We start from the raw sequence: 23720 nt of genomic DNA, 5'->3' as shown, positions 1-23720 counted from the left end.
AAAACCAGACTAAACACAAATAAATAAAAGGCACAGCGCCCGTGTGCAAATAAAACGCTGGAATGAAATGAGCAATGACCTGCGGGTGGAAGACGCGACCTCCGACACCCCCCCTAAGATACTGGATAGTGTTTTTATTTGAAAGTAATGGACCTTCTGAATGATGAATCGTGTAGTGTAAGCACCGCGGTGTCAGGATTAGGTCGGCACTGAGGGCTTAACGTGATTATTAACATACAATTCAAGGCTTAGACCCCACTCATACAAAGATGTGACTTGGTAATAATAATAATTCGCATTCCTGCTATAGTTATTGTAGAGTTGGGCAGCAGAAGGGACCATAAACTGCTGTACAGAAAATAAAACGTGAGAGGTAACAGTCCAGGGTACATGTTGTTCACCGCGGCACGCAGCCCCAGTCTGCACCCAATGAGATATAGGATATATCACAATCTATTTGTTCTATGTGCTTATCATTATTAGGGGCCAATATAATGGCATATTACACTTTCTAAAAATCTGGTATAATTCTCCACAATATTATAAAGTCTATACAATACTAGCTGTGATTACGACCACAATCTATCGGCTATAACCCTTCCGCGGATCTTCTATAGAGCAATGAGGGTCCGGGATGATTGGGAGCCCGCGAATCCACCAGTAATAACTATAGTTAGGGATACATCACCTCTGTGCTCAGTCATCTAAATATTAGGCCGCAAAGTAAAAGGTATATCAGCGTGGTCACAATCTATAACCACACTGGGCAGCGAGTGATAAATTTGTTAGATCAGCCATTTAAAACCGGGCACAGACTGAATTCCAACGCAGCGTATGTAATTTATGTCTTCAACATAGAGAAACGCTACAAATAAAAGAGCCATTGTTTCATAAACCATTAAAATTTCATATAATAATATAGAAGACAGAGGACAATTTTTCTGACGCAAACCAGGCACCCTGCCGGTATCCATACAGGGGGACCCCATAGATAGTCTGATGACTGACAGACAGCAGCCCACGGTGAAACACTTCAGTGGGGGTACGAGAACCTGTGAATGTTAGAAGATGCCTTTGTACATTGGAACCACTTGTAGTTTAAGCTCAGTGTCTATATAATGGCTGATCTGGCAATTTACGACAAATTGTCAATTCTTTGATCAAATAGTGTTCAATTCAGTCTGCGACTATTAGGGATGGGGTATTACTTATGAAGGAAACCGCTGAGACGTTTTCAGCACGGCACAACCCCCATGCGCGGATGTGTAAATGGCAGCTGTGTAAGTTTGAAGCACATCACAAGTTCAAATACCTATCCCCTGACCCGCCTACAGACCACCCTCCCGACAGGTCCCCTAACATAACACTAACTTGATGGACTAGAAGCTACTGGGCCTCATTTACGAAGAGTAAAATAGACCGGGCGCAGCGCAAAGCCACCATGCTCTGCGACTTTGGCCAATTTGCATGGGTCAAAAGAGCAAGATGGCGGCGTTTGCTGAGCAGAAGTTTGCGCAGGCCGGGGAAGATGGGCGGAGCCACGACATTCTGTCCTGAGCAGAGTAATCAGATTCCATTTTGCTGAGTGGACTAATGAAATACTGAGATAATGGAGGTGCAGAAGGGGCAATTTCGGGACTTTAATTTTTGTGGAGGAGCACGCAGAGAGATGAACTTTTTATTTTTGTGGTGCGCATCGTAAATGAGGCCTATAGCCTTACCCCCACTCTGCTGCAGCTAGCTGAGCGGTCTGACCGTGCCACTGCCGGGCAAAACCCTAACTGATGAGGTGTAAATGACTGGATCACACTCTGGGCTTCATTCAGAGGCGGCTGTACAGTCTACGACCCCACGGCCGCCTCGATGTTTGTCCAGTGCACATGCGCACGAGGGAGCTGGCTCCTTCGTGCGCATGCGTGAGGCCCGCTACGACCGACAGCGCCGGTCGTAGCGGGTCTCTTTCCAAAGGGGGCGAGCTGTCGATGTTGATTGACAGCTCGCCCCGTTTGGAAGGCGGGCCGGGGGGGGGGGGGGGGTGGCAGCCCAAACGGAGGCGTTCCCATGGGAACGCCTGCCGTTTGGGGGAGGCCCCACTGACATCACTAGTGATGTCAGTGGAGAGCTTCCGGCTCAGACAGAGCCAGAAGCTCTCCGGGGCTTACGACCATCGCGACCTTCACCCTAGCGGTCGTTAGAGCTGTGGGTGTAAACCCACAGCCTAACGACCGAAACAGAGGTGGCCGGTCAGGATGCAAGCGGCCGCCCAGTTTCTGAGCGACCGCTTGCATCCTCCGACCGCCTCTGGATGAGGGCCTCTATCCCATCGGTCTTCTGCAGTAAGAGGAAACCGGACACATGCACCTTCCAGCTGATCATCCCCATAATACAATTATCCTGATCCAATGCCTGTCTCTGACAGAAACCTAATATTACTTATGTTACATTTGCAGCTACAAAGTCCTGCACGTTACGCCAAGCTGGATTTTCAGCCAAAGAATTTGAAGCCAAGAATAAGCTGCCATCACGTAGACGAATACCAGCTTCTAACGCTCTATGACATGCAGAATAAGATCTTGCAATTCTCTGTACAAGCAATAAGCTATTCGGTTTGACTTTGAGGACGTAACATTTAAACGGCATTTGTCAGAACACCAGGTACTGAACGGGGGCAATTTATAGATATCAGTGTAACTAACCTAAGAGGACACACATTATAACCTTTCATGGGATATCTATCTTTCTAAGAAAAACAAAACTAAAAATTAATTTAACAGTGTAAAACTATATATGAACATAAACAGTTCTGAGAGAAAACTGAATGTAGCAGCCAGATGAGATAAAACAGGGAATGTGGCAAGTGCAAAGATCTAACGATATATATACATGGTCGCACGCGTTTTGACAGCCTTTCGATTCGCTTAATTTCTGCCATAACGATCAAAGAAAATAAGTCTATGAAAACAAAGCAAGCAGCGCCATTGTCACAAGTCAAATTTTAAAAGGTAAAAAGAAAAATTTTGCCGCTAAGGAAAAAATTAAAGGTTTTAATGTCACTGACTAGAGTTGTGGAGAATATATTCAGAAAAATATGGCAGCGTGAACTGAATAACGCTTGAATAGTTTTATGAGGGAGAGATAAAACAATATGGTTTTATAATCCTTCATACAGAGAGCAAAAAATCGTAAGTATTGTTTACACTTGCCTTAGCAGCGCATGATTTCTGGATTTCCTTGCTGGACTACAGATCCTGTGAGGAGATCTACTGGATGTAAGGTTTGGGGTAGGGAATCAGAGGTACCTTGTGGAATGGTTTATGCAGTTTTGAGTTATCTGAAGAGCTATTTGCAGAGGTGGAAGCAGCTAGCAGCTTCTAAAATGATATGCTTATTTAATAAGCTGTAATTGTGGGGGGAAGATTTCCATCCTATGCACAGCAGACAGTGAGTCAGTAATCTTACAGCGGGACACGGCATCAATTGCACTAAACTGAAATGCAACGTTGAACATCTCAAGGTTTGGAAACTTTTACACCTATTTCTGAATGTTATTAGTACATGTGTAATGCAAGGCTGTGTTTTAGGAGAAGTGGTCTTATCTAAATACAGCTACACACAGAATTGCAAGATCTCAGTTCTTACAAATCTACAAAACTCTATAATGCAAACTCGAAACCTGTACACTGGCGCCCCCTAGTGGCTTCGGAAGTGTTCTGATAATATGTAGCTGGCATAACTTAGCACCGATACTACAGATAAGGACTGGAGCATCCTGGGATAGAAAAAAAGCTTTGCTGTTGTTGTCCGGTCCTCCAAGTACCACCTACACCCCATTGTCTCCCTGTGGAGCCCTATGGACCCTGAAGAAGAAACTACAGATAAGGATTGCTGCACTGGATGTAAGGTAGGCTCCAAGAGAAGGAAGTTTGTTCTTCGGATAAGTCCCATTTCCCACCCATGACTCTACGCAACAGCTCTACAGGAAAGACTTAGCCCAGACCGAGGCAACACGTGGTTCTACGGAAATCTCCAACACCTAGAGTAACCCAGATGGCCTAACTATGACCATGCCTCTCCCAAGCAGAAGACCTTACATAGCAGAGCTACACCTACAATTATTACCTAGTTTTCTACATCTATATCTAGACTTGAAACAGGTGTGGCCATAGGTAGCTGTCAACCAAGTTACAAGCACCAATGTCCATTATTACGGTGTGAGGGAAGTCCGCGCGTTTTCTTGTACTTTCAGATCCCTCAAATGAGAATACGATTTGAAATGCAACATTGTTATTAACGTTTCTGCTGCCTTCTGGTGGAAAAATAAACAAGAGTTCTAACCTATCTACTTATGAGGTGGAAATTTTATCTTACAAAGATGATATACTGGGAGGTCTAAAGCTGGGTGCACACCGGGTGTACCCAGCGACGACACGATATATCGGGCGTTCCGTGCACACTGCACGATCCGATGTCCGACCGCCTGATATATCGTTCACCTGAAGCATTCACCTTCCTGGCGTTGTGCAGTTATATCGCTCCATCTGCCGTGGAACGACCCCGATGTCGCCGCGCGGGAGCGAGCATAGTGCATGCACACTAGGCGGTCCGGATGATATGCAATTCGCCATATCGTCCGAGAAACGGTCTAGTGTTTACACACCTTAAGAAATGGTCCTGGATGCAAACGAACCTGTACCCACTCCCCACCAAGCCTCAAATTCCCATGTTGCCAGCTACACATTAAAATAAATGATGGCTTTCTAGGGGAACAATCGTTGCGTACGGTGCAGAGAGGCTTTGAGAATTCGTTCCTACCGCTATGTAACAGTGAAGACAAGTTAGGTGATTGGGTCTACACTTTTAACTCTTTCTCAACCATAAGGCAGCAGAAGAGTACATGGAAAATGTTGGTGGATCACTTATGAACTAGGAAATATATATGTATTTTATCATTTACTGAACACTTTCTTCAACTGTAAAGATCTGAGGCCATTTTTGGCTCAGCGATCCCCCGTAAGGCCTCCTTGTTGGAACCCTGTGGAGGTCAGAAACTTCTACAAAACTATTTCACCCCTAAACTTCGCTGCTTTGATCTCACACGGTTGTAATGACTCCTACGGGTTTTATTTTTCACATGTTTGATCTTCAAAAACCAGTCTCGAGCGGCAAAGTATCACCTCATCGCACTGTTTTCTGGTTGCCTGACCAGCTGCAGGATTAAAGATGATGGGTGGAGATGGAGGGTCAGGAGGTGGAAGGCGATTCTGCAGAAGCCTCATCCCCCTCCTCCGAATCCCACACTTTAGACTGTAGATAGTCAGCAAACAAAGCTTTGGCGCGATGAAGTACGCGGTTTAGGTTGTGCCTTCTGACCAAGCGGTTAAAGTGCATTGCCAGCTCGTCATATCCCATGTTTTGTTTCATGATCTGCTCCCGATGCTCCAACAGGATGGAAAGGCATAAAAACAGCATGAATGGGTTCCCACGGCCAAACTCCTGGGGTGGTGGTAGGCTGATAGGGGCTGGAGAGCTGGCCGCCGTCTGCGTAGCTTCAAGCTGGAACTCTCCATCGTCCTTAGGAGCAGAGGATGGCTCAAGATCATCATCCATTGTACCAAGAGATGTGGGGCTCTGTGACGAGGGAGTGCAAAAGGTCAGTGAAGGAGCAGACACAGATTTGGAAACCCCCAAGGAGTCAGGTGGTTTGATGAGTGGTTCCTCCTCCCAGAACCGTTCTTCGTCAACCTCCTCCTCTGTGGCTTGCGGAACCTGGCGGACAGGACTCGCCGTCTGATCATCAGACTCAAAACTTGAGCCATTCTTGCTTGCGCCGTAACACTTAAATTCCCCGAAGCTGGCTTGTTTCAACAAGGAACCCCTTAAGGCTGCCGGTCCTTGCTGTGCCACAGGCTCTTCATCTTCCATCTTTGCCTCGGGTTGCTCTTTCTCCAGCCCTTCAGATGCCTCCTCCTCCCCCTCTGGGCTCAGGCCACGGTCTGGACGCATCATGTGCCGCCTCCGCGTGTTTTTTGGACATTCTCCCGGGGCACATGGTGGACCAATCAACTCTACCTCTTTCTCCGGAGGATCGGGGGGCAACGAGCTCCACATCACCTCCAGCATCCTCAGGGCATCCTCAAACGCAAACTCCCTCTTGAGCTCCAGAAGCAGCCAACGGTAGCAGAAGAAGAGATCGTCCGCACCGCGAGACATCAGGTAGGCGTTGAATTCTGGATCGGAGTAACGCAGAAGAAGTTTGAGGTGGGAGAACTTCACGGACATACACTCCCCATCCATGCGGAAGTTGCCCTCTAGCCTCTTCATAATGCCGCAAAAACAGATGAAGGCATGGGCCTCGTTGTCCATCACTGCGAGGATGGGTGAGGCAATGTCGCTCATACCTTGGCAGTAAGACACCTGGGGGTGGGTAACGGCATAGGTGGTGAGCAAGTCATGCAGGGCCTGCAGGTGGGGGTTATCTTCAGAGCCTGCGTAATAGGGGTGGGTGCGGTCTGTACGGAGGACGTCCTTCATTACATTGCCCTGGATAAACTCCAAGTCCTCCAAGCTGCATCGCTCCCTCCACTCACTCTTCAGCTGGTAATACTCTCGGGTCTTATACTTCATGTAGTCCATACGCTCTTGTCCGCTTAGACCATCCGGATACACATTCAGCAGATATCGCCAGACGACCTGTACAGGAGAACAAAATATAGACAGGAGAAATATGGGGTAAAGGAATCTCAAAGCTAAGAGAGGGCAGGGAAGACAGAGGAGAAGAAATGATTAATAAGTGCCATCAGGGCAACTGAACTCTTCCTGAACAAGCCACACCATACAACGGAGGCGGCCATTTTGTGTCTGACAATATCATCAGCTCACTGGTAACCAGGAACTTTGGCAAAACCTGGGGCACTAAAGTCACCAGCTGCTAGTGAACTGAAAACCCCAAGGGGATGCGCCAGACCACAAAATGGCTGCCCGCGCTTCATGCACCGTAGGCATCATGCGCAGTTTAACAGCACGTTTAAACGGTTACATTTTCTGCTCTTTAAACACATTTGTATGAAGGTTGTTACAGAGCGTAGTGAGTCCGGAGAAAGCATTTTGGTCTTTAATAACAAGAATTCCCCAAATAATAGTTTAATCAGAGACCTCGTGTATATAGATTTCTTATACAGACCAAGGGGTCTATGTACTAAGCAGTGATAAGAGACAGAGTGAAAAGTGATAAGAAAGTGATAAGGTGCCAGCCAATCAGCTCCCAACTGCCATCTCACAGGCTGTGTTTGAAAAATGACAGTTGGGAGCTGATTGGCTGGCACCTTATCACTTTCTTATCACTTTTCACTCTGGGCCTGATTCAGAGCCGGACGCTATTTGCGGACGGTCGTTCTGAAAAAGGGGCCGGATATTTAAATTGAGCGCTCGCTCTTTGCGGTCTGTGGACGCCTCTATGTCTGAGCAAGCGTCCGAAAAATGCGCTCGCTATTTTGTAAAGACACCCCTTTGCCGTTCGCATCATACGTCATCTCCGCTATTTATTTGATTAATCGGGAACATCGAAAGGCATCTGAACTGCTCGCAGTGCTTGTGGTAGGATTTACTTCCCGCTATCGCTGCGAGCAGTTCAGGCTAAAAGACAACCAAGTGACGTGGTCGATGACGCTGCTTTGTTAATTATGCACTCCCATTAAACGCCGTTTTGACCATTTGGCACGCCTGCGTTCGGATCTCACCTTCCCCGTTTTCAAGCACCTTCCCCTGTTACCACCCACAAGCGGTACATTCTGTCAATCAAATTAACAGCCCCTTGTTGCTTTAGGAGCGCACGATTTCCGACCGCAATGACTGGTTTGCGCATGCGCATTACGATCCATACGCATGCGCAGTTGTGCGAACATCGCTCGAAGCGAACGAGCGGCTCTGAATCAGGCCCTCTGTCTCATAACACTGCTTAGTACATAGACCCCATAAATGCCTAATAACATTACAGAGGAGAGCTAAAATCTACAAGACTAACAAGCTGGCTAATGTATGTATAAAGGAGGGTGGGGTGAGGTATGGGGTGCGGAAATGGGGGCTCGGAAGATTCCAAAGCAGACGTCCGTTGCCAGCTGTCCGAGTATAGGATGTGGGTAGTTTGATTAAATGATTTGAAAGTATCCTCCAGGCATGAGGAAAATATGTTTCAGGTGTTCAGACACCTCTACAGACGCCACATCTGATGTCCCTCCAAGCCTCCTGTGTCCCACGTCAGCACTCCAACAATAGCTGTGACATACCAGCTCAATTACTGCTGGGAGACCTTCTCCTTACTCCTGACACATGTTGTGCCTTTAACACAGGCCAGGCCAACCTGCAGCTCTCCAGCTGTTGTGAAACGACAAGTCCCAGCATGCCCTGCTACAGTTTTGCTATTAGGGAATGCTAAAACTGTTGCAAGGCATGCTGGGACTTGTAGTTTCACAACAGTTGGAGAGCGACAGGTTGGCCAGGCCTGCTTTAGCAACTTTGGACCTAATGGGTGCCTAGAGACTGACTAAAGTACATCACCCGCGTAAGTTCATTAATAACAGTACGAACTGGATGATGTCATACATAAATGGCGTGTGAAGCGCAAAACTGCACATATGCGCTGTACTTGTAAACACTGACGGCTCTTATTATTCAGGGCAGTGTTTGTAGGGTAATTACGCCCTTAAAACTCACAGTTGAAAGAAAATGAAAGAAAAGTGCCTGCGCGTGTCATGTGACCGGAGCGAGACGCCAATCAGGAGCCAGCGTCAGAGGGAGAGGAGCGGTGTTAAGTTAGGCGAGTCGGGGTTGGTAATGACGATGGTCATTAACATGACTCACGTTTATTTATATAGCATTCGCCAAAGCGCTTTACGAATGGGAAAGATACATGGTAATAAACCGACAGAGAGCGGAAAGTGACCACCATATTTGTTGCCGATGAGAAAAAAGGGAGCGGTCAGAGTAGAAATAGAGGGCGCGATTCAGATCCGCACGCAGCCAGCTGATTTTTGCAATCTGTGCATGTGTACGCATCGCAGTGCGCGAAATAGTCCATGCGATCGGGAAGCGTTCGCTCACTGTGCATAGACAGCTCGCTAGCTAGAGTGACAGGACAAACTGTTTGTGGGTGGGGACAGGGGATGGTCCATGAAAACGGGGGAGTGTTGGTGCGAACGCAGGCGTGCCTGAGCGTCTCAACGTCGTTTCAGAGGCGTGCATAATTAAGACGCAGCACGTCACATGGTTGAAGAATCACACTGAAGCACTCGCAGTGCTTGCGGTAGGGTATGGTCAGCCACAAGCGCTGTGATCGCTTCCGATGGTTGCATACACATCCTGGACATGACGTGGGAAAGTGGGCGTCTTAAGACAGGCTGGTGGGCTTCTGCATACACAGAGCGATCGCACGCTAAGGCACAGTGGGCATGCTATTGCCTTGCGAACGCGGGATTTGCATACTTTCGCTGCGTGCGAACGCATCTAGCGAGCTGGTCTGAATCGAGCCCAGAGTACAAAGAATTACGTCCTTTTTTGGGCACTCTCCTTGCCAGTCTCACGGACAGCGGAAGTAGGGGTATATCTTTGCACTAAAGTCCCACAAGTGCCCAGTTACTTACACTAAAACAAAGGAAACAAACCCAATCTCCTTATTGATAGCGGACGGAAGAAGCGCTGATCGTTACCTTTCTTAGCGAAGGCTCCACGCCACCGTGGTATATTCGTAATCGAAGCTCCTCGGGACGGCTCAGCTGCCCCTCGTGGTTCAGGAAGGTGTGGAACTCTACATCGCTCAACGGTGGTTTAAAGGGCTTCACATCTTCTCCATAAGACCAGCTCAGGGCCTGCTGCATCCTGGAAATGGTACGGCCCACCTGCAGCAACATGGACACCTCTAACCTCATTACATTGCCACCGATGAAGAACATGAAACAAATGTAGGCGAGGAAGAAAGTAGAGATGAATGACAGTCTCTGTACAGCGCTGCGTAAACTGGTGGTGCTATAAATACACACAAACAATAAAAATAAATAACAATGAGCTATTATACAAAACTATCCTGGCAGACTCTATGTTACTATCATATGGATCTTGTGGCGAGACTTACTCAGGGTTTTAAAGAACAGGGTGACATTTAAATTCCCTTCCTCGAGCTCACTGCCAGCATGACCCCATCTCTCACCTGAGACAGAAGGGACTGAGTGAACGGTAGAGCTGCAGTGAGTGTCCGTTTGTCCACAAGAAATAAGTCTGTCCCAATGACATCCTTTGGGCTGATAATGTCCCAATCTTCCAGCAGGGGGCCTACGGTGTGGATAATGCACATCAGGTCGGCAATATATGGATGAACTGGTTACAGCACACGACCACGACACTTACCACAACAACCGTTCTCTCTCCCTCTAGGTCATCCCAAATAATGAACACAGAGCCCAGTTACTCCCAATGTACTAAAGCCCCATCCTTCACCCAGGCCTATAAGCTTACTGTCCTCAGACGGCTTGATGTCCAGCTTCAGCTGCAGGTACGGTTTGGAAGCGCTGGCGAAGGCGTTTCCCAGGTCCCAGTCGGACATTAGGGAAAGGTACATCTCGTGTCCCTGCTTATCGCGGCCCAGGTAACTAATCCCAAAGGTCTTCCTGTAGACAAAGCGGGACTTTAAGAAGTGTTCTATGTAACGGGAGTCAGCGACAGCTCAGCGCACAATGACAGCTCACAGGATCGGAGCGAAAACCAATCAGAAAGCAGATTACAACGAAACAGATGGAATCAGAGGACATGTTTTGCACATCGTAGAGTAAGTGACTATTTTTCACCTATGTTACTGTTATAAAAGGTGACACCTTAGGACGGTAGGACATTTACAGCTTACTTATTAGCTGTACGACTGGCGTTATTGTTCTGTAATACAAGCAAAGGTTTATACTAAGAACACTTGTCTGTGTCCCTTATTGCCTTATGATCAGTGTTACAACTAAGCCTGAAGTCTATGGGTCATATTCAATATGGGGCGAAAAGTCCACCATTTTCGCCTGTTTCACTTATCCCCATATTCAATTTCAAAGACTTTTTGCAGGTGCGAAAAGTCTTTGTAAAAAAACGGGGATGTTTTCTCCATTGAACGGGTGGCGAAAAAAAGTGCGGAATTGGGGTTTGGGGTGCAGAATAAAAAAAAAATAGCCTGCAATGTCCCCTTAATGTAATCTGTGTAAAAAAAAATAAAAAAAAATCCTTAGGACACCCCAAAAAAGATACTTTCATTTTGGGGGCGAAAAAAAAAAATGTTGGGGGGACAACTTTAAAACTAGCAAAATTGACTCAGGGGGGGTCCCCATGTATGCGGCAGGTGTTTTCTAGAATGCGGCAGGTGGATTTTTTAAGAATTTTTAAAAATGACTTTAGGGACTTAAAAATATGCTTACATCCATTTTCATGTACCCCAAATTTTATGGGACTAGTTATTTCCTCCCCCCCCAAAAAAAAACCTAAGTGCTATTCTTCACCACTTCTTCAAAAGCCGCATTTATGCACCTGCCGCAGCTGTTTAAAAACCCTGACTACCTTCAGCAGGCCAAATCGGGGGTACGCATAGTGATCCCCCATGTTAGAACATCTTTTGGGGGGTGACAGCATGATTTCCCCAAAAACTGACAGGACTTTTTGCTACTTACCTTTCTGCCGGGTCCCGTTTTTACCGGATCCTAATTGAATACGAGGATAAGAGGGCACGCGCCCGATACTTTATCCCTGAAAAAAAACGGCGAAGATAGCGAAAAGTCCGACCTCCGACTTTTCACCTCAAATTGAATATGGCCCTATGTATGACATTACACGTATAGTATAACAGGGAAAGCATTGGCAGATAGAATAGAAATCGGATCACCAGATTACTGAAGACGCGTGTTTGCAGTATCTTGTGTGTTTGATGGCAGGATCCTGCCTGTTATTACCATGTTCCACTAGAACGTGCAGAACATGCTGAAGACACAGGGCCTGATTCTGAGTAGCAAGCAGCTCCCTATGCGGCCGCACCTAGCAAACTGCGCTGTAGCCGATATCCGCATCTTTGCGTATCTGCGGGAGAATCCCAGTTGGATGCATCTCGGCCGCTTCTTTCAGTACATGAGATGGGAGTTTCCGCGTGTCAACTGGGCAGATGCATAGACGGGATATTTCTCAGGGGTGGTGTAGCCAGCGCCGAATCTTATTCTGAGTTGCGGCTATTTCAGATGGACCTCTTAGGGTAGCAATAGGGTAGCTGTAGGTCAAGATACTAGTTATGGCGACTGCTCTAGACTGCAGGCAGCGCGATGCGTACACAAGACGTTTGTATAGGAGCGTTAGCATTCCGTTCGGGAGATAACCGCTTCCCGAATGCAGCCGCATAAGGAGCGACTTCCAGAGCTGAATAAAATCATTCCAGCTGTGTCGGCGGATACACGGGACTGAGGTGCGGAGGGGTCTCACCCGTTCAGATCAAAGGCTCGGGTCAATATATGCTGAAGAACATCCAACGAGGTGATCTGGGGATCCACAGCGAAAGACCGGGACTCTGGCTGGAGGACGCCATCACATTTCTAAGGGATAAAGGACACGTAAGAGAGCGAAGAGCAGGAGATGGGAAAGAGAAGAATGAAGAAGACGGCTATTAGAAGAATGTTCTGCTGCCCAATGGGTTATAACAGGGAGCGGGCAGGGAAAGGGGTGATCAGATACAGACTAGGGCTTCTCGTGGGGCCAAGTTATAACAGTAGGGGCACATACAATAGGGGAGGTTGCTAAAGATGTCCAATGTTATGTCAGGAAGAACCATAAGGGAGAATAGAAAACACGTACACAGAAAGCTGGTATAGAATAGAGAGGGGGGGGGTCTATAGTATTGGGAACAGATGTAGGGTGGTGGTATATATAGAGGTAAGGGGATATAGAATGGGAGGAGGTTATAGTATTGGGAAGAGATGTAGGGGTGGTGGTATATAGAATAGAGAGGGGGGGGTCTATAGTATTGGGAAGAGATGTAGGATGGTGGTGTATATATAGGGGTAAGGGGGTATAGAATGGGAGGGGGTTATAGTATAGGGAAGAGATGTAAGGATGGTGGTATATATAGAGGTAAGGGGGATAAAGAATGGGAGGAGGTTATAGTATTGGGAAGAGATGGAGGGGTGGTGGTATATATAAGGGTAAGGGGATATAGAATGGGAGGGGGTTATAGTATTGGGAAGAGATGTAGGGATGGTGGTATATATAGGCGTAAGGGGATATAGAATGGGAGGAGGTTATAGTATTGGGAAGAGATGGAGGGAGGTTGGTGTATATATAGAGGTAAGGGGATATAGAATGGGAGGGGGTTATAGTATTGGGAAGAGATGTAGGGATGGTGGTATATATAGGCGTAAGGGGATATAGAATGGGAGGAGGTTATAGTATAGGGAAGAGATGTAGGGATGGTGGTATATATAGGGGTAAGGGGATATAGAATGGGAGGAGGTTATAGTATAGGGAAGAGATGTAGGGTGGTGGTATATATAGGGGTAAGGGGGATATAGAATGGGAGGAGGTTATAGTATTGGGAAGAGATGTAGGGTGCTGGTATATATAGAGGTAAGGGGATATAGAATGGGAGGAGGTTATAGTATTGTGAAGAGATGTAGGGATGGTTGTATATATAGAGGTAAGGGGGATATAGAATGGGAGGGGGTTATAGTATTGGGAAGAGATGGAGAGGTGGTGGTATATATAGAGGTAAGGGGATATAGAATGGGAGGAGGTTATAGTATTGGGAAGAGATGTAGGGATGGTGGTATATATAGGGGTAAGGTGGTATAGAATGGGAGGAGGTTATAGTATAGGGAAGAGATGTAGGGTGGTGGTATATATAGGGGTAAGGGGGTATAGAATGGGAGGGGGTTATAGTATTGGGAATAGATGTAGGGATGGTGGTATATATAGGGGTAAGGGGATATAGAATGGGAGGAGGTTATAGTATTGGGAAGAGATGTAGGGATGGTGGTATATATAGGTGTAAGGGGATATAGAATGGGAGGAGGTTATAGTATAGGGAAGAGATGTAGGGATGGTGGTATATATAGAGGTAAGGGGATATAGAATGGGGGGGTTATAGTTCTGGGAAGAGATGTAGGGTGCTGGTATATATAGGGGTAAGGGGATATAGAATGGGAGGAGGTTATAGTATTGGGAAGAGATGTAGGGGTGGTATATATAGAGGTAAGGGGATATAGAATGGGAGGAGGTTATAGTATTGGGAAGAGATGTAGGGTGGTGGTATATATAGGGGTAAGGGGGATATAGAATGGGAGGAGGTTATAGTATTGTGAAGAGATGTAGGGATGGTTGTATATATAGAGGTAAGGGGGATATAGAATGGGAGGGGGTTATAGTATTGGGAAGAGATGGAGAGGTGGTGGTATATATAGAAGTAAGGGGATATAGAATGGGAGGAGGTTATAGTATTGGGAAGAGATGTAGGGATGGTGGTATATATAGGGGTAAGGTGGTATAGAATGGGAGGAGGTTATAGTATTGGGAAGAGATGTAGGGATGGTGGTATATATAGAGGTAAGGGGGATATAGAATGGGAGGGGGTTATAGTATTGGGAAGAGATGTAGGGGTGGTGGTATATATAGAGGTAAGGGGATATAGAATGGGAGGGGGTTATAGTATTGGGAAGAGATGTAGGGTGGTGGTGTATATATAGAGGTAAGGTGATATATAATGGGAGGAGGTTATAGTATTGGGAAGAGATGTAGGGGATGGTGGTATATATAGGGGTAAGGGGATATAGAATGGGAGAGGGTTATAGTATAGGGAAGAGATGTAGGGGTGGTGGTATATATACAGAGGTAAGGGGGATATAGAATGGGAGGAGGTTATAGTATTGGGAAGAGATGTAGGGTGGTGGTATATATAGAGGTAAGGGGATATAGAATGGGAGGAGGTTATAGTATTGGGAAGAGATGTAGGGATGGTGGTATATATAGAGGTAAAGGGATATAGAATGGGAGGGGGTTATAGTGTTGGGAAGAGATGTAGGGATGGTGGTATATATAGAGGTAAGGGGATATAGAATGGGAGGGGGTTAAAGTATTGGGAAGAGATGTAGGGATGGTGGTATATATAGAGGTAAGGGGATATAGAATGGGAGGGGGTTAAAGTATTGGGAAGAGATGTAGGGATGGTGGTATATATAGAGGTAAGGGGATATAGAATGGGAGGGGGTTAAAGTATTGGGAAGAGATGTAGGGATGGTGGTATATATAGAGGTAAGGGGATATAGAATGGGAGGGGGTTAAAGTATTGGGAAGAGATGTAGGGATGGTGGTATATATAGAGGTAAGGGGATATAGAATGGGAGGAGGTTATAGTATTGTGAAGAGATGTAGGGATGGTGGTATATATAGAGGTAAGGGGATATAGAATGGGAGGAGGTTATAGTATAGGGAAGAGATGTAGGGTGGTGGTATATATAGAGGTAAGGGGATATAGAATGGGAGGAGGTTATAGTATAGGGAAGAGATGTAGGGTGGTGGTATATATAGGGGTAAGGGGATATAGAATGGGAGGAGGTTATAGTATTGGGAAGAGATGTAGGGTGGTGGTATATATAGAGGTAAGGGGGTATAGAATGGGAGGGGGTTATAGTGTTGGGAAGAGATGTAGGGATGGTGGTATATATAGGGGTAAGGGGATATAGAATGGGAGGAGGTTATAGTATTGGGAAGAGATGTAGGGGTGGTATATATAGAGGTAAGAGGATATAGAATGGGAGGAGGTTATAGTATTGGGAAGAGATGTAGGGTGGTGGTATATATAGAGGTAAGGGGGTATAGAATGGGAGGAGGTTATAGTATTGGGAAGAGATGTAGGGTGGTGGTATAGAATGGGAGGAGGTTATAGTATTGGGAAGAGATGTAGGGTGGTGGTATATATAGGGGTAAGGGGATATAGAATGGGAGGAGGTTATAGTATTGGGAAGAGATGTAGGGTGGTGGTATATATAGAGGTAAGGGGGTATAGAATGGGAGGAGGTTATAGTATTGGGAAGAGATGTAGGGTGGTGGTATATATAGGGGTAAGGGGGTATAGAATGGGAGGAGGTTATAGTATTGGGAAGAGATGTAGGGGTGGTATATATAGAGGTAAGGGGGTATAGAATGGGAGGAGGTTATAGTATTGGGAAGAGATGTAGGGTGGTGGTATATATAGGGGTAAGGGGATATAGAATGGGAGGAGGTTATAGTATTGGGAAGAGATGTAGGGTGGTGGTATATATAGAGGTAAGGGGGTATAGAATGGGAGGAGGTTATAGTATTGGGAAGAGATGTAGGGGTGGTATATATAGAGGTAAGAGGATATAGTGTGGGGGAGGGGCTTATACTATTGGGAAATGTAACAGTAGTGGTGGTATATACAGGGGTAATGGAATATAGTGTTGAGGAGGGGGTTATACTGTTGGGAAGTGAGATAGAGGTGGTGTTATATAGAGAAGGCTTATAATATAGAATGGGGAAACATACAGAATAGAGGAGGGGTAAGGAATTAGGTGACAGATAATAGAGGGGGTATACAATGCGGGGAGGGACATGGTGCTAGGCCAGGAGGAGGGAGGGAGATAACTATAAACACTGACAGGTGACGTCACTAGGATAGAATCCGCATGGTATCAGGGCTCAGGACCCCCCACTCACCCGAACCCGGACCCGCACCACCTCCCGTTCCTCCTCCTCCTCCATGGCCCGAGCCTCTCTCCACCGTTTCCCCTCAATCTGCAGAACATCCGGGAATGACGTCACCTGCAACGTCATTCTCACATGCGTGACATCATCATTCCTCCCACCGACCGCTACATCCTCTAGAGCCCGATCTCCGGGCCGACTATTTTTTGTGCGAGAGCCATTTTTGTGAAGACCACATAATATATAAGATCTTATACAACTGGCTTCAACAAAATGGCTCCTATATAAGGGACATAAAGCAAAACAGGTGTAAAAATAGCTGTGATGATAAGATTCCCCCCACAGGCCCACACACACACACACCACCTCTCAGCCTCTCAGTCTCTCAGACAGTCTGTCTGGAACAGATTTTAAGTGGAAAAAAATAAATATGTTTTGGAAATCTTTGTTCTCTACCTGTATTCATCATGCATGAAATTAAACCCATATGTATTCATTTATTATACATTCCTTTATATAAATAAAGGATAATGATAATAATTCCCCTGGACTATACAATTACATTACTGGAGTAATAAGTACCATTCTACTAGCTAATACCTTAACAGGTTAAGGACTATAGATAAGACAGTAAAAAGGTCGACAATGTCTAGATGGATAACAGATGTTAGACATTCCATAGGTCGATAGTGACAGAGTGTCCACACTAAAAGTTGATACGTACAAATGGTTGCCAAGGTCAAAAGGTCAACAAAAAAATTGACAACACAAAAAAAATGGTCGACTCACAATTTTTTTATTTTTTGTTTGGGTTAGGCACTTACCCCGACGGCTAGGGTTAGGCACTTACCCCAACGGTTAGGGTTAGGCACTTACCCCAAAGGTTAAGGTTAGGCACTTACCTCAATGGTTAGGGTTAGGCACCAGGAGGGAGGGTTAGGGTTAGGCACTTACCCCGATGGTTAGGATTTAGGTACCAGGAGGAGGTTAGATACCAGTAGTGAGGGTTAGGCACTTACCGGAGGGTGAGGGTTAGGCACTAGAAGGGACGGTTAGGGTTAGGAACCAGGCGAGAGGGTTAGGGTTAGGCACTAGGAGAGAGGGTTAGGCACCAAGGGGGGGGGTTAGGATGAAGATTAGGGCTAGGATAAAAATGTGTCAACCAATTTTTTTGTCGACATTTTCACCCAGTCCACCATTTATACATGTCGACCTTCATACTTGTCGACCTTTAGTGTGTCGACCTTTTGTCCCTGTTGACCTACTGACTGTCTAACATCTGGGGGTAAATTTACTAAAGTGAGAGTTTTTAGAAGAGAGTTTTAAAAGTGATGTTGCCCATAGCAACCAATCAGATTCTACTTAACATTTAACTAGCACCTTCTAGAAGATAATAGCTAGAATCTGATTGGTTGCTATGGGCAACATCACTTTTAAAACTCTCTTCTAAAAACTCTCACTCTAGTAAATTTACCCCATACATGCCTACCCTCCCGGTTTTCGCGGGAGGCTCCCGATTTTTCGGGTAACCCCCCGCACCCCCGGAATGGTAGGCATTTCTCCCGCATTCTGCCCACTTCCTAGTGAAGTGGGCAGAATGAGGAGAATACCCGCGGCAATCGCGGGTCTCCGTGAAGGGGGCGGGGCTTAAGCTGTGATTCTGCATGAATCACAGCATTTGGCCCCGCCCCTATGTAAATTGTGCCCAATCGTGGCAATTTTACCACGAGGGGCGGGGCTTAATGACGCGAATCATCAAGCCCCGCCCCCGTCGGCCCCCTGCTGCATCTCTTACCCGGGCATCTCCCGGGAAGAGAATGTTAAAGGTAGGCAACCCTGATTTACCCCCTGGTGTCTATCTAGACCAGGGCTGGCCAAGAGGTCGATCGTGATCTACAGGTAGCTCGCGGAGCTCCTGCAGGTAGATCATGACCAACTTGGTGCAACAACTGGGAACGTTGGTCTCTGAAGCAATCAGAGACTAAAGAAGCCTCTGATCGCTGCAGAGGCCAGCATTCCCGGTGATGCAATACGCAGGTGACGTCATGACGTCATCCGCGTCACCCAACATGTGAGGAGCCTGCGCGCCTACTGGATCTAGTTAGATCCAGTCAGCGGCAGGCACAGGCAGTGTCTACGCCGGAGTGAAGCTGGAGAGCTGACCAGCGTGAAGACAGGTAAGTACTGCACAGGGGGCATTCAACATAAGGGGCATTACCGGGAGCACAGCATAAGGGGCATTACCGTAGGTACAGCATAAGGGGAATTACTGGAGGCACAGCATAAGAGGCATTACCGGGAGCACTGTATAAGGGGCACTACTGGGGCACTGTATAAGGGGCACTACTGTTGGCATTGCATAAGGGGCTCTTAAATAGGGGGCATTACATAATGGGCTCTTACACAGGGAGCATTGCATAAATGGGCTCTTATACAGGGAGCATTGCGTAATGGGCTCTAATACACGGGGCATTGCATAATGGGCTCTAATACAAAAGGCATTGCATAGTGGGAACAACTACAGGGGGAACTGCATATTGGGCACACCACAGTGGGCACTACTACTGGGGGCATTGCAAAAAGGGCACTACTAGAGAGGGCATTGCATAAGGGGCACTACTATAGAGGGCATTGTATAAGGGGCACTACTACAGTGGTCATTGTATAAGTGGCACTACTGTCGGTATTGTGTATAAGGGGCACTACTGTGTGTCGCATCGTGAATAAGGGATATTATTATGCGGTGTAATGTGAATAAGATTGTGCTGCTGTGTGGAGTAATTTTAATTGGGGATACTATGTGTGATTTTGGCGGGACAGACCCCTCAACCCTTCCTGTGAGGTCACGCCCCTACTTTTGCATACTACGCCCCCTTTTTCGAGCTCGGTAGATCGCAAAAAGGTTTTTAGTTTTAAAAGTAGATCACAAAGTCCAAAAGTCTGGCCACCCCTGATCTAGATACTGTCGACCTTTTTACCTTCTATCTCTTAATCCACACCCTACAGTAACACACAATGATAAGGAAAGAGACAGTCTTGCTCCCTCCTGCATGATATCTCTAGGGAAAGTTGGGCAAGGAGACATATATATATTTTGCACAAAAGTTCTGACACCTATGTATCCATAAACAGGGCCAGGATAACAATGGGGTGTCTGGGACTACAGCCTCAGGCCTCCACATAAATATGGGTTCATCACCATCATGACAGTCAGCCAATAACCATGAGTAATAAAATTTAGTTTTTATTTCCTCATAAAATGAGGTAATTTTTTCCAGCCCCAATGTCTTTTCAAAGACGTAATAGATTTTTGTTTGAAATAAATCAACAATAGTAATATAATTCCCTACTTCTTATCAGACTGGCTAAGATCCTTTTAGTGCCAACACTGTCATTACTTCATGTGGATTAGTTTTGTCAATATTGGTTTTCATTTTAAAATCAACATTTTTTTAAGTAAGCCCTGAAGTTTTGTGAGTGATACTGATCACAATTCCATCTCCCCAGAAGACATGTGCAATGATAAAGAGCCTGTCTACAGATGGATGGGGAATGCTTACAGAGACAGCCCTCTGAGAAAGAGACAGCCCTCTGAGAAAGAGACAGCCTGTGAGTACTGGAAACATAGGGCCTGATTCCTTACGGATCGCTATTGCGATCGCAGCTCGGTAATCGCACGCAGGTCTGCTGCAAAAATATCCTAATGACTGCTATCGCCATGCCGTCGCACTGCCAGCATAGAGACGCCTACTGCCTCCCACTACCGCTCTCTCACATCCATAATACCTTGCACCAGGGTTTCCGACATTTGGCTCCCTCCTTCCGGGAGGGAGCTGTCAGGCAACCACACGGGGGACGTGTTGCTGCGAAAAGGGGGCGTGGCATGGAGCATACAGTGTCATCGAGGGCATAGGGCGTGACAGCACGAACACGTCATCGTGGCCCCTCCCCCTCTTCACAATGCCGAGATAAATTACATTGTGAAGCAGGAGGCAGGGCCACGATGACACGATTCAGAGCGAATCACATCACCGCCACACACACACACACTGCCGGGGTTTATACAGCCAGCTTGCTGGGGCTGGGAGGCTTGCCTGCTTTTCCGCTAGGCTCCCGAACGAATCGGGAGGGTAGGCAAGTATGCCATGCACACCTCCATAAACATCGGTAACATCGAGTACCATCGGCCCTCACGCAGAATTACAGCAGCCCTGACCTTACTTAGAACCTCATTGCACGTAGGCTGCGCATGCCATCGCAATGGCTAATTTATGCACATCCATGCAACAACGTTCAAATGGTCAGGCACGCCTGCGTTTCTTCGACCACTCCCCGTCACCCCCCCCCAAATGCTCACTGCCTGTCAATCACTCTGTGTGGTCTCTGTGATCGCAGTGGTGCCTTTGCGCACTTGCGATGTCTACGCATTTGCAATGCGCAACAATCTCCCGTCTACATATTCGCTTTAGCAATAGCGATCCGTAATGAGTCAGGCCCAGGGAATGCTGGGGAGAGCTGGAGAACAGTGAGCTGTAATTAAAAAATGATCTGAGGCAGAGAGTCCATTTGGGAACGCCACCGCAGAACTTCTTTGTCCCCCACGATGAACAGTTTATTTTCCTCTGAGATGACAGAGATCAAACTCCCGACATTCACTGCAACGGGATGTCTTGTGCCCAGTTCATATGGAAAATCAGATTCTTATGCGCATTTAAATCAATGCAAAAAACAACAACGTGAAATACACAAATGTAGAGCACGAGATAATTACGGTCTATAAAAAAATAAATGAAAAAATTACAAGTCTGTGAGTTATTCAAAAGCGATATTGGGTGATGCTATCGGCTGTCGCATTGTCTGGAATGCCACAAATGGTAGTACAGGACGTCTTCCCACATGTATATCAAAGCCTGCACCTATGTACACTCATGGCGGACCAATAGGTACCATAGGGGGAGATTTAATAAAGCTTGGAGAAAGATCAGATTGGAGATAAATAGCACCAACCAATCAGCTCCTAACTGTAATTTTTCAAAAACAGCCTGTAAAGTGACAGTTAGGAGCTGATTGGTTGATGCTATTTATCTCCAATTTTATCTCTCTCCAAGCTAGGGGCATATGTATCAAAGCTTGATGTGAGATAAAATTGTGAGATATATATCACCAACCAATCAGCTTCTAACTTAAGGCCCCCCGTACATCAGCAATTGATTGCAGCAATCGTGCAATTTGCAATCGATTGTGTATAAATATCTTTCCCTTTTTCAATCGATTGCAGAATGCAGAATTGCCACAATCGATTGAAAAAGGGAAAGATTTTTATACGCAATCGATTGCAAATTGCACGATTGCTGCAATCAATTGCTGATGTACGGGGGCCTTTACATTTTGCAGGCTGTGTTTAAGAAATGATAGTTTGGAGCTGATTGGTTGGTGATATATATTTCACAATTTTATCTCACATCAAGCTTTGATATATATGCCCCTAAATCTCCCCCTTAGTGCCATAAATACACATTCTTCTGGTTTATAAATTACCATAACACTGTTATATTATTTCTAGGCAGTATACTGAGTGACCTGTTGCTCTTAGTGTAATGTAATATCCTGTATTCAGTGTTCCCTGGGTGCAGGACATTTTGAGTACTTACCAATACTGACGTCTCTCTTTCCCGACATTGTACGGACATGGAACATTCACAAAACCCTCTGGATAGAGCAGTGCACGTGCGCTGATTACGCCTCGGATACCGCGGAGTGCTACAATCCTCAATTTGCTGCCATAGGTAGATTTAATTACAACTTATTTATTTTGCATTTGAAAATACTTATATTTAATTAATACCAACATATTGTTAACTTTTAATGAAAGGTAGATTTTTTTTCCCCATTTTTTTTACAGTATTAAAAAATAGGGACTTTTCCAGGGAGACATTTAAAACCTGGGACTGTTCCTAAAAGTTAGGGATAGCCGGTAACCTGGGGGCATGATTCAGAATTGTGCAAAAACCCGATGGTTAGCGATCGGTGCATTCGCAAGATCTGTACCGCGCATGTGTCGAACTCTGACTGCGATGGCGGTAGCAGTCCCCCTAAGTCCCTTTCGGGGGTGGGGAAGGGGTGGTGATGGCCAACGTTCTTGAAAACAGGGGGTGCCGGTCTCCTTTTTTCCTTGGCCCCAGCAGAGTGAAAGCACCTCCCATCCTGCATTACTTCAGGGTTACTCAGTTTTCGCAAATGATCCGAAGCTGCGTCCTCGCGCACTGCAGCGGATCACACAAGATGACAGGAGGCGTCTGTTAACACAAGACCAAAGATGCAAATTTAAACAGGGCGATGATTTTACTCTCCATGTTTTGCTAGTTAAATCATTGCCCTTTTAAATTTCAGGCATAAACACGATAGGGAGGGCCGAGTTTTAGAACCTGCTTAGTAAACAACCCACCGCCCCCCTCCCCATTTAACTTGTCTCTGTAGGAGGGAACGTTATTATTGGAAACAACTTTAGCAGATGTGAGGGAAACAGAAAATAGCCCTGGAAAGAGGACCCAGCCAAGACTAGCAACGATGACCTCTGACCTGTGCCCTGTAACCCTAAGCTCGGGTTTATGGATTCACCCTATGTGCCTGTCTGAATTCCAGTCTGTGTTATGCTAGGCTGACACTGATGATACCCACCTATAAAACATCTCCTCTTTCAGGGTGTGAATATAACTACACATTATATATCTCTGCGATGACACCTTGTCAGACCTGTCTGCACAGCCCGGATCAGGCAGAGAACATCAGGGTGGTACTACGCTGGTCGGAATACAATTCATTTTACCAATATGAATCCACAATCAAAATAGCTTCAGCTCCGCCTACATACTGGTGATAGAGCTGCAATCTACATAGTAGGTTTCTTTTCCTTTCGTAGACAGTTATGTACCTTTTAAGAATGCATCTGACCATCACTTTTCTTAGCTGCACTCCTGCAAATCATTATCTCCTTTTCAAAATATCTC

The 23720-nt window shown here is 46.2% G+C and overlaps 1 protein-coding gene across 1 annotated transcript; it reads right to left on the bottom strand.

Annotated features, from left to right (window-relative positions):
• Positions 1-2300: 2300 nt before the first annotated feature.
• Positions 2301-16853, bottom strand: TBC1D25 (TBC1 domain family member 25). Its single transcript, XM_088470500.1, has 6 exons — positions 16726-16853; positions 12484-12593; positions 10504-10655; positions 10199-10320; positions 9702-9890; positions 2301-6690 (listed from the first exon to the last, which is right to left on the bottom strand). The coding sequence occupies exons 1-6, from the start codon at positions 16840-16842 to the stop codon at positions 5242-5244; spliced, it is 2139 nt and encodes a 712-aa protein (XP_088326626.1). The 5' UTR covers positions 16843-16853; the 3' UTR covers positions 2301-5241.
• Positions 16854-23720: the final 6867 nt, after the last annotated feature.

Source organism: Taudactylus pleione, unplaced genomic scaffold (assembly GCF_031769625.1).
Source record: "Taudactylus pleione unplaced genomic scaffold, aTauple2 ptg000013l, whole genome shotgun sequence".
Classification (NCBI taxonomy): Eukaryota; Metazoa; Chordata; class Amphibia; order Anura; family Myobatrachidae; genus Taudactylus; species Taudactylus pleione.
The sequence above is the reverse complement of the archived record's forward strand: the minus strand, read 5'-3'. Positions and strand labels throughout refer to the sequence as shown.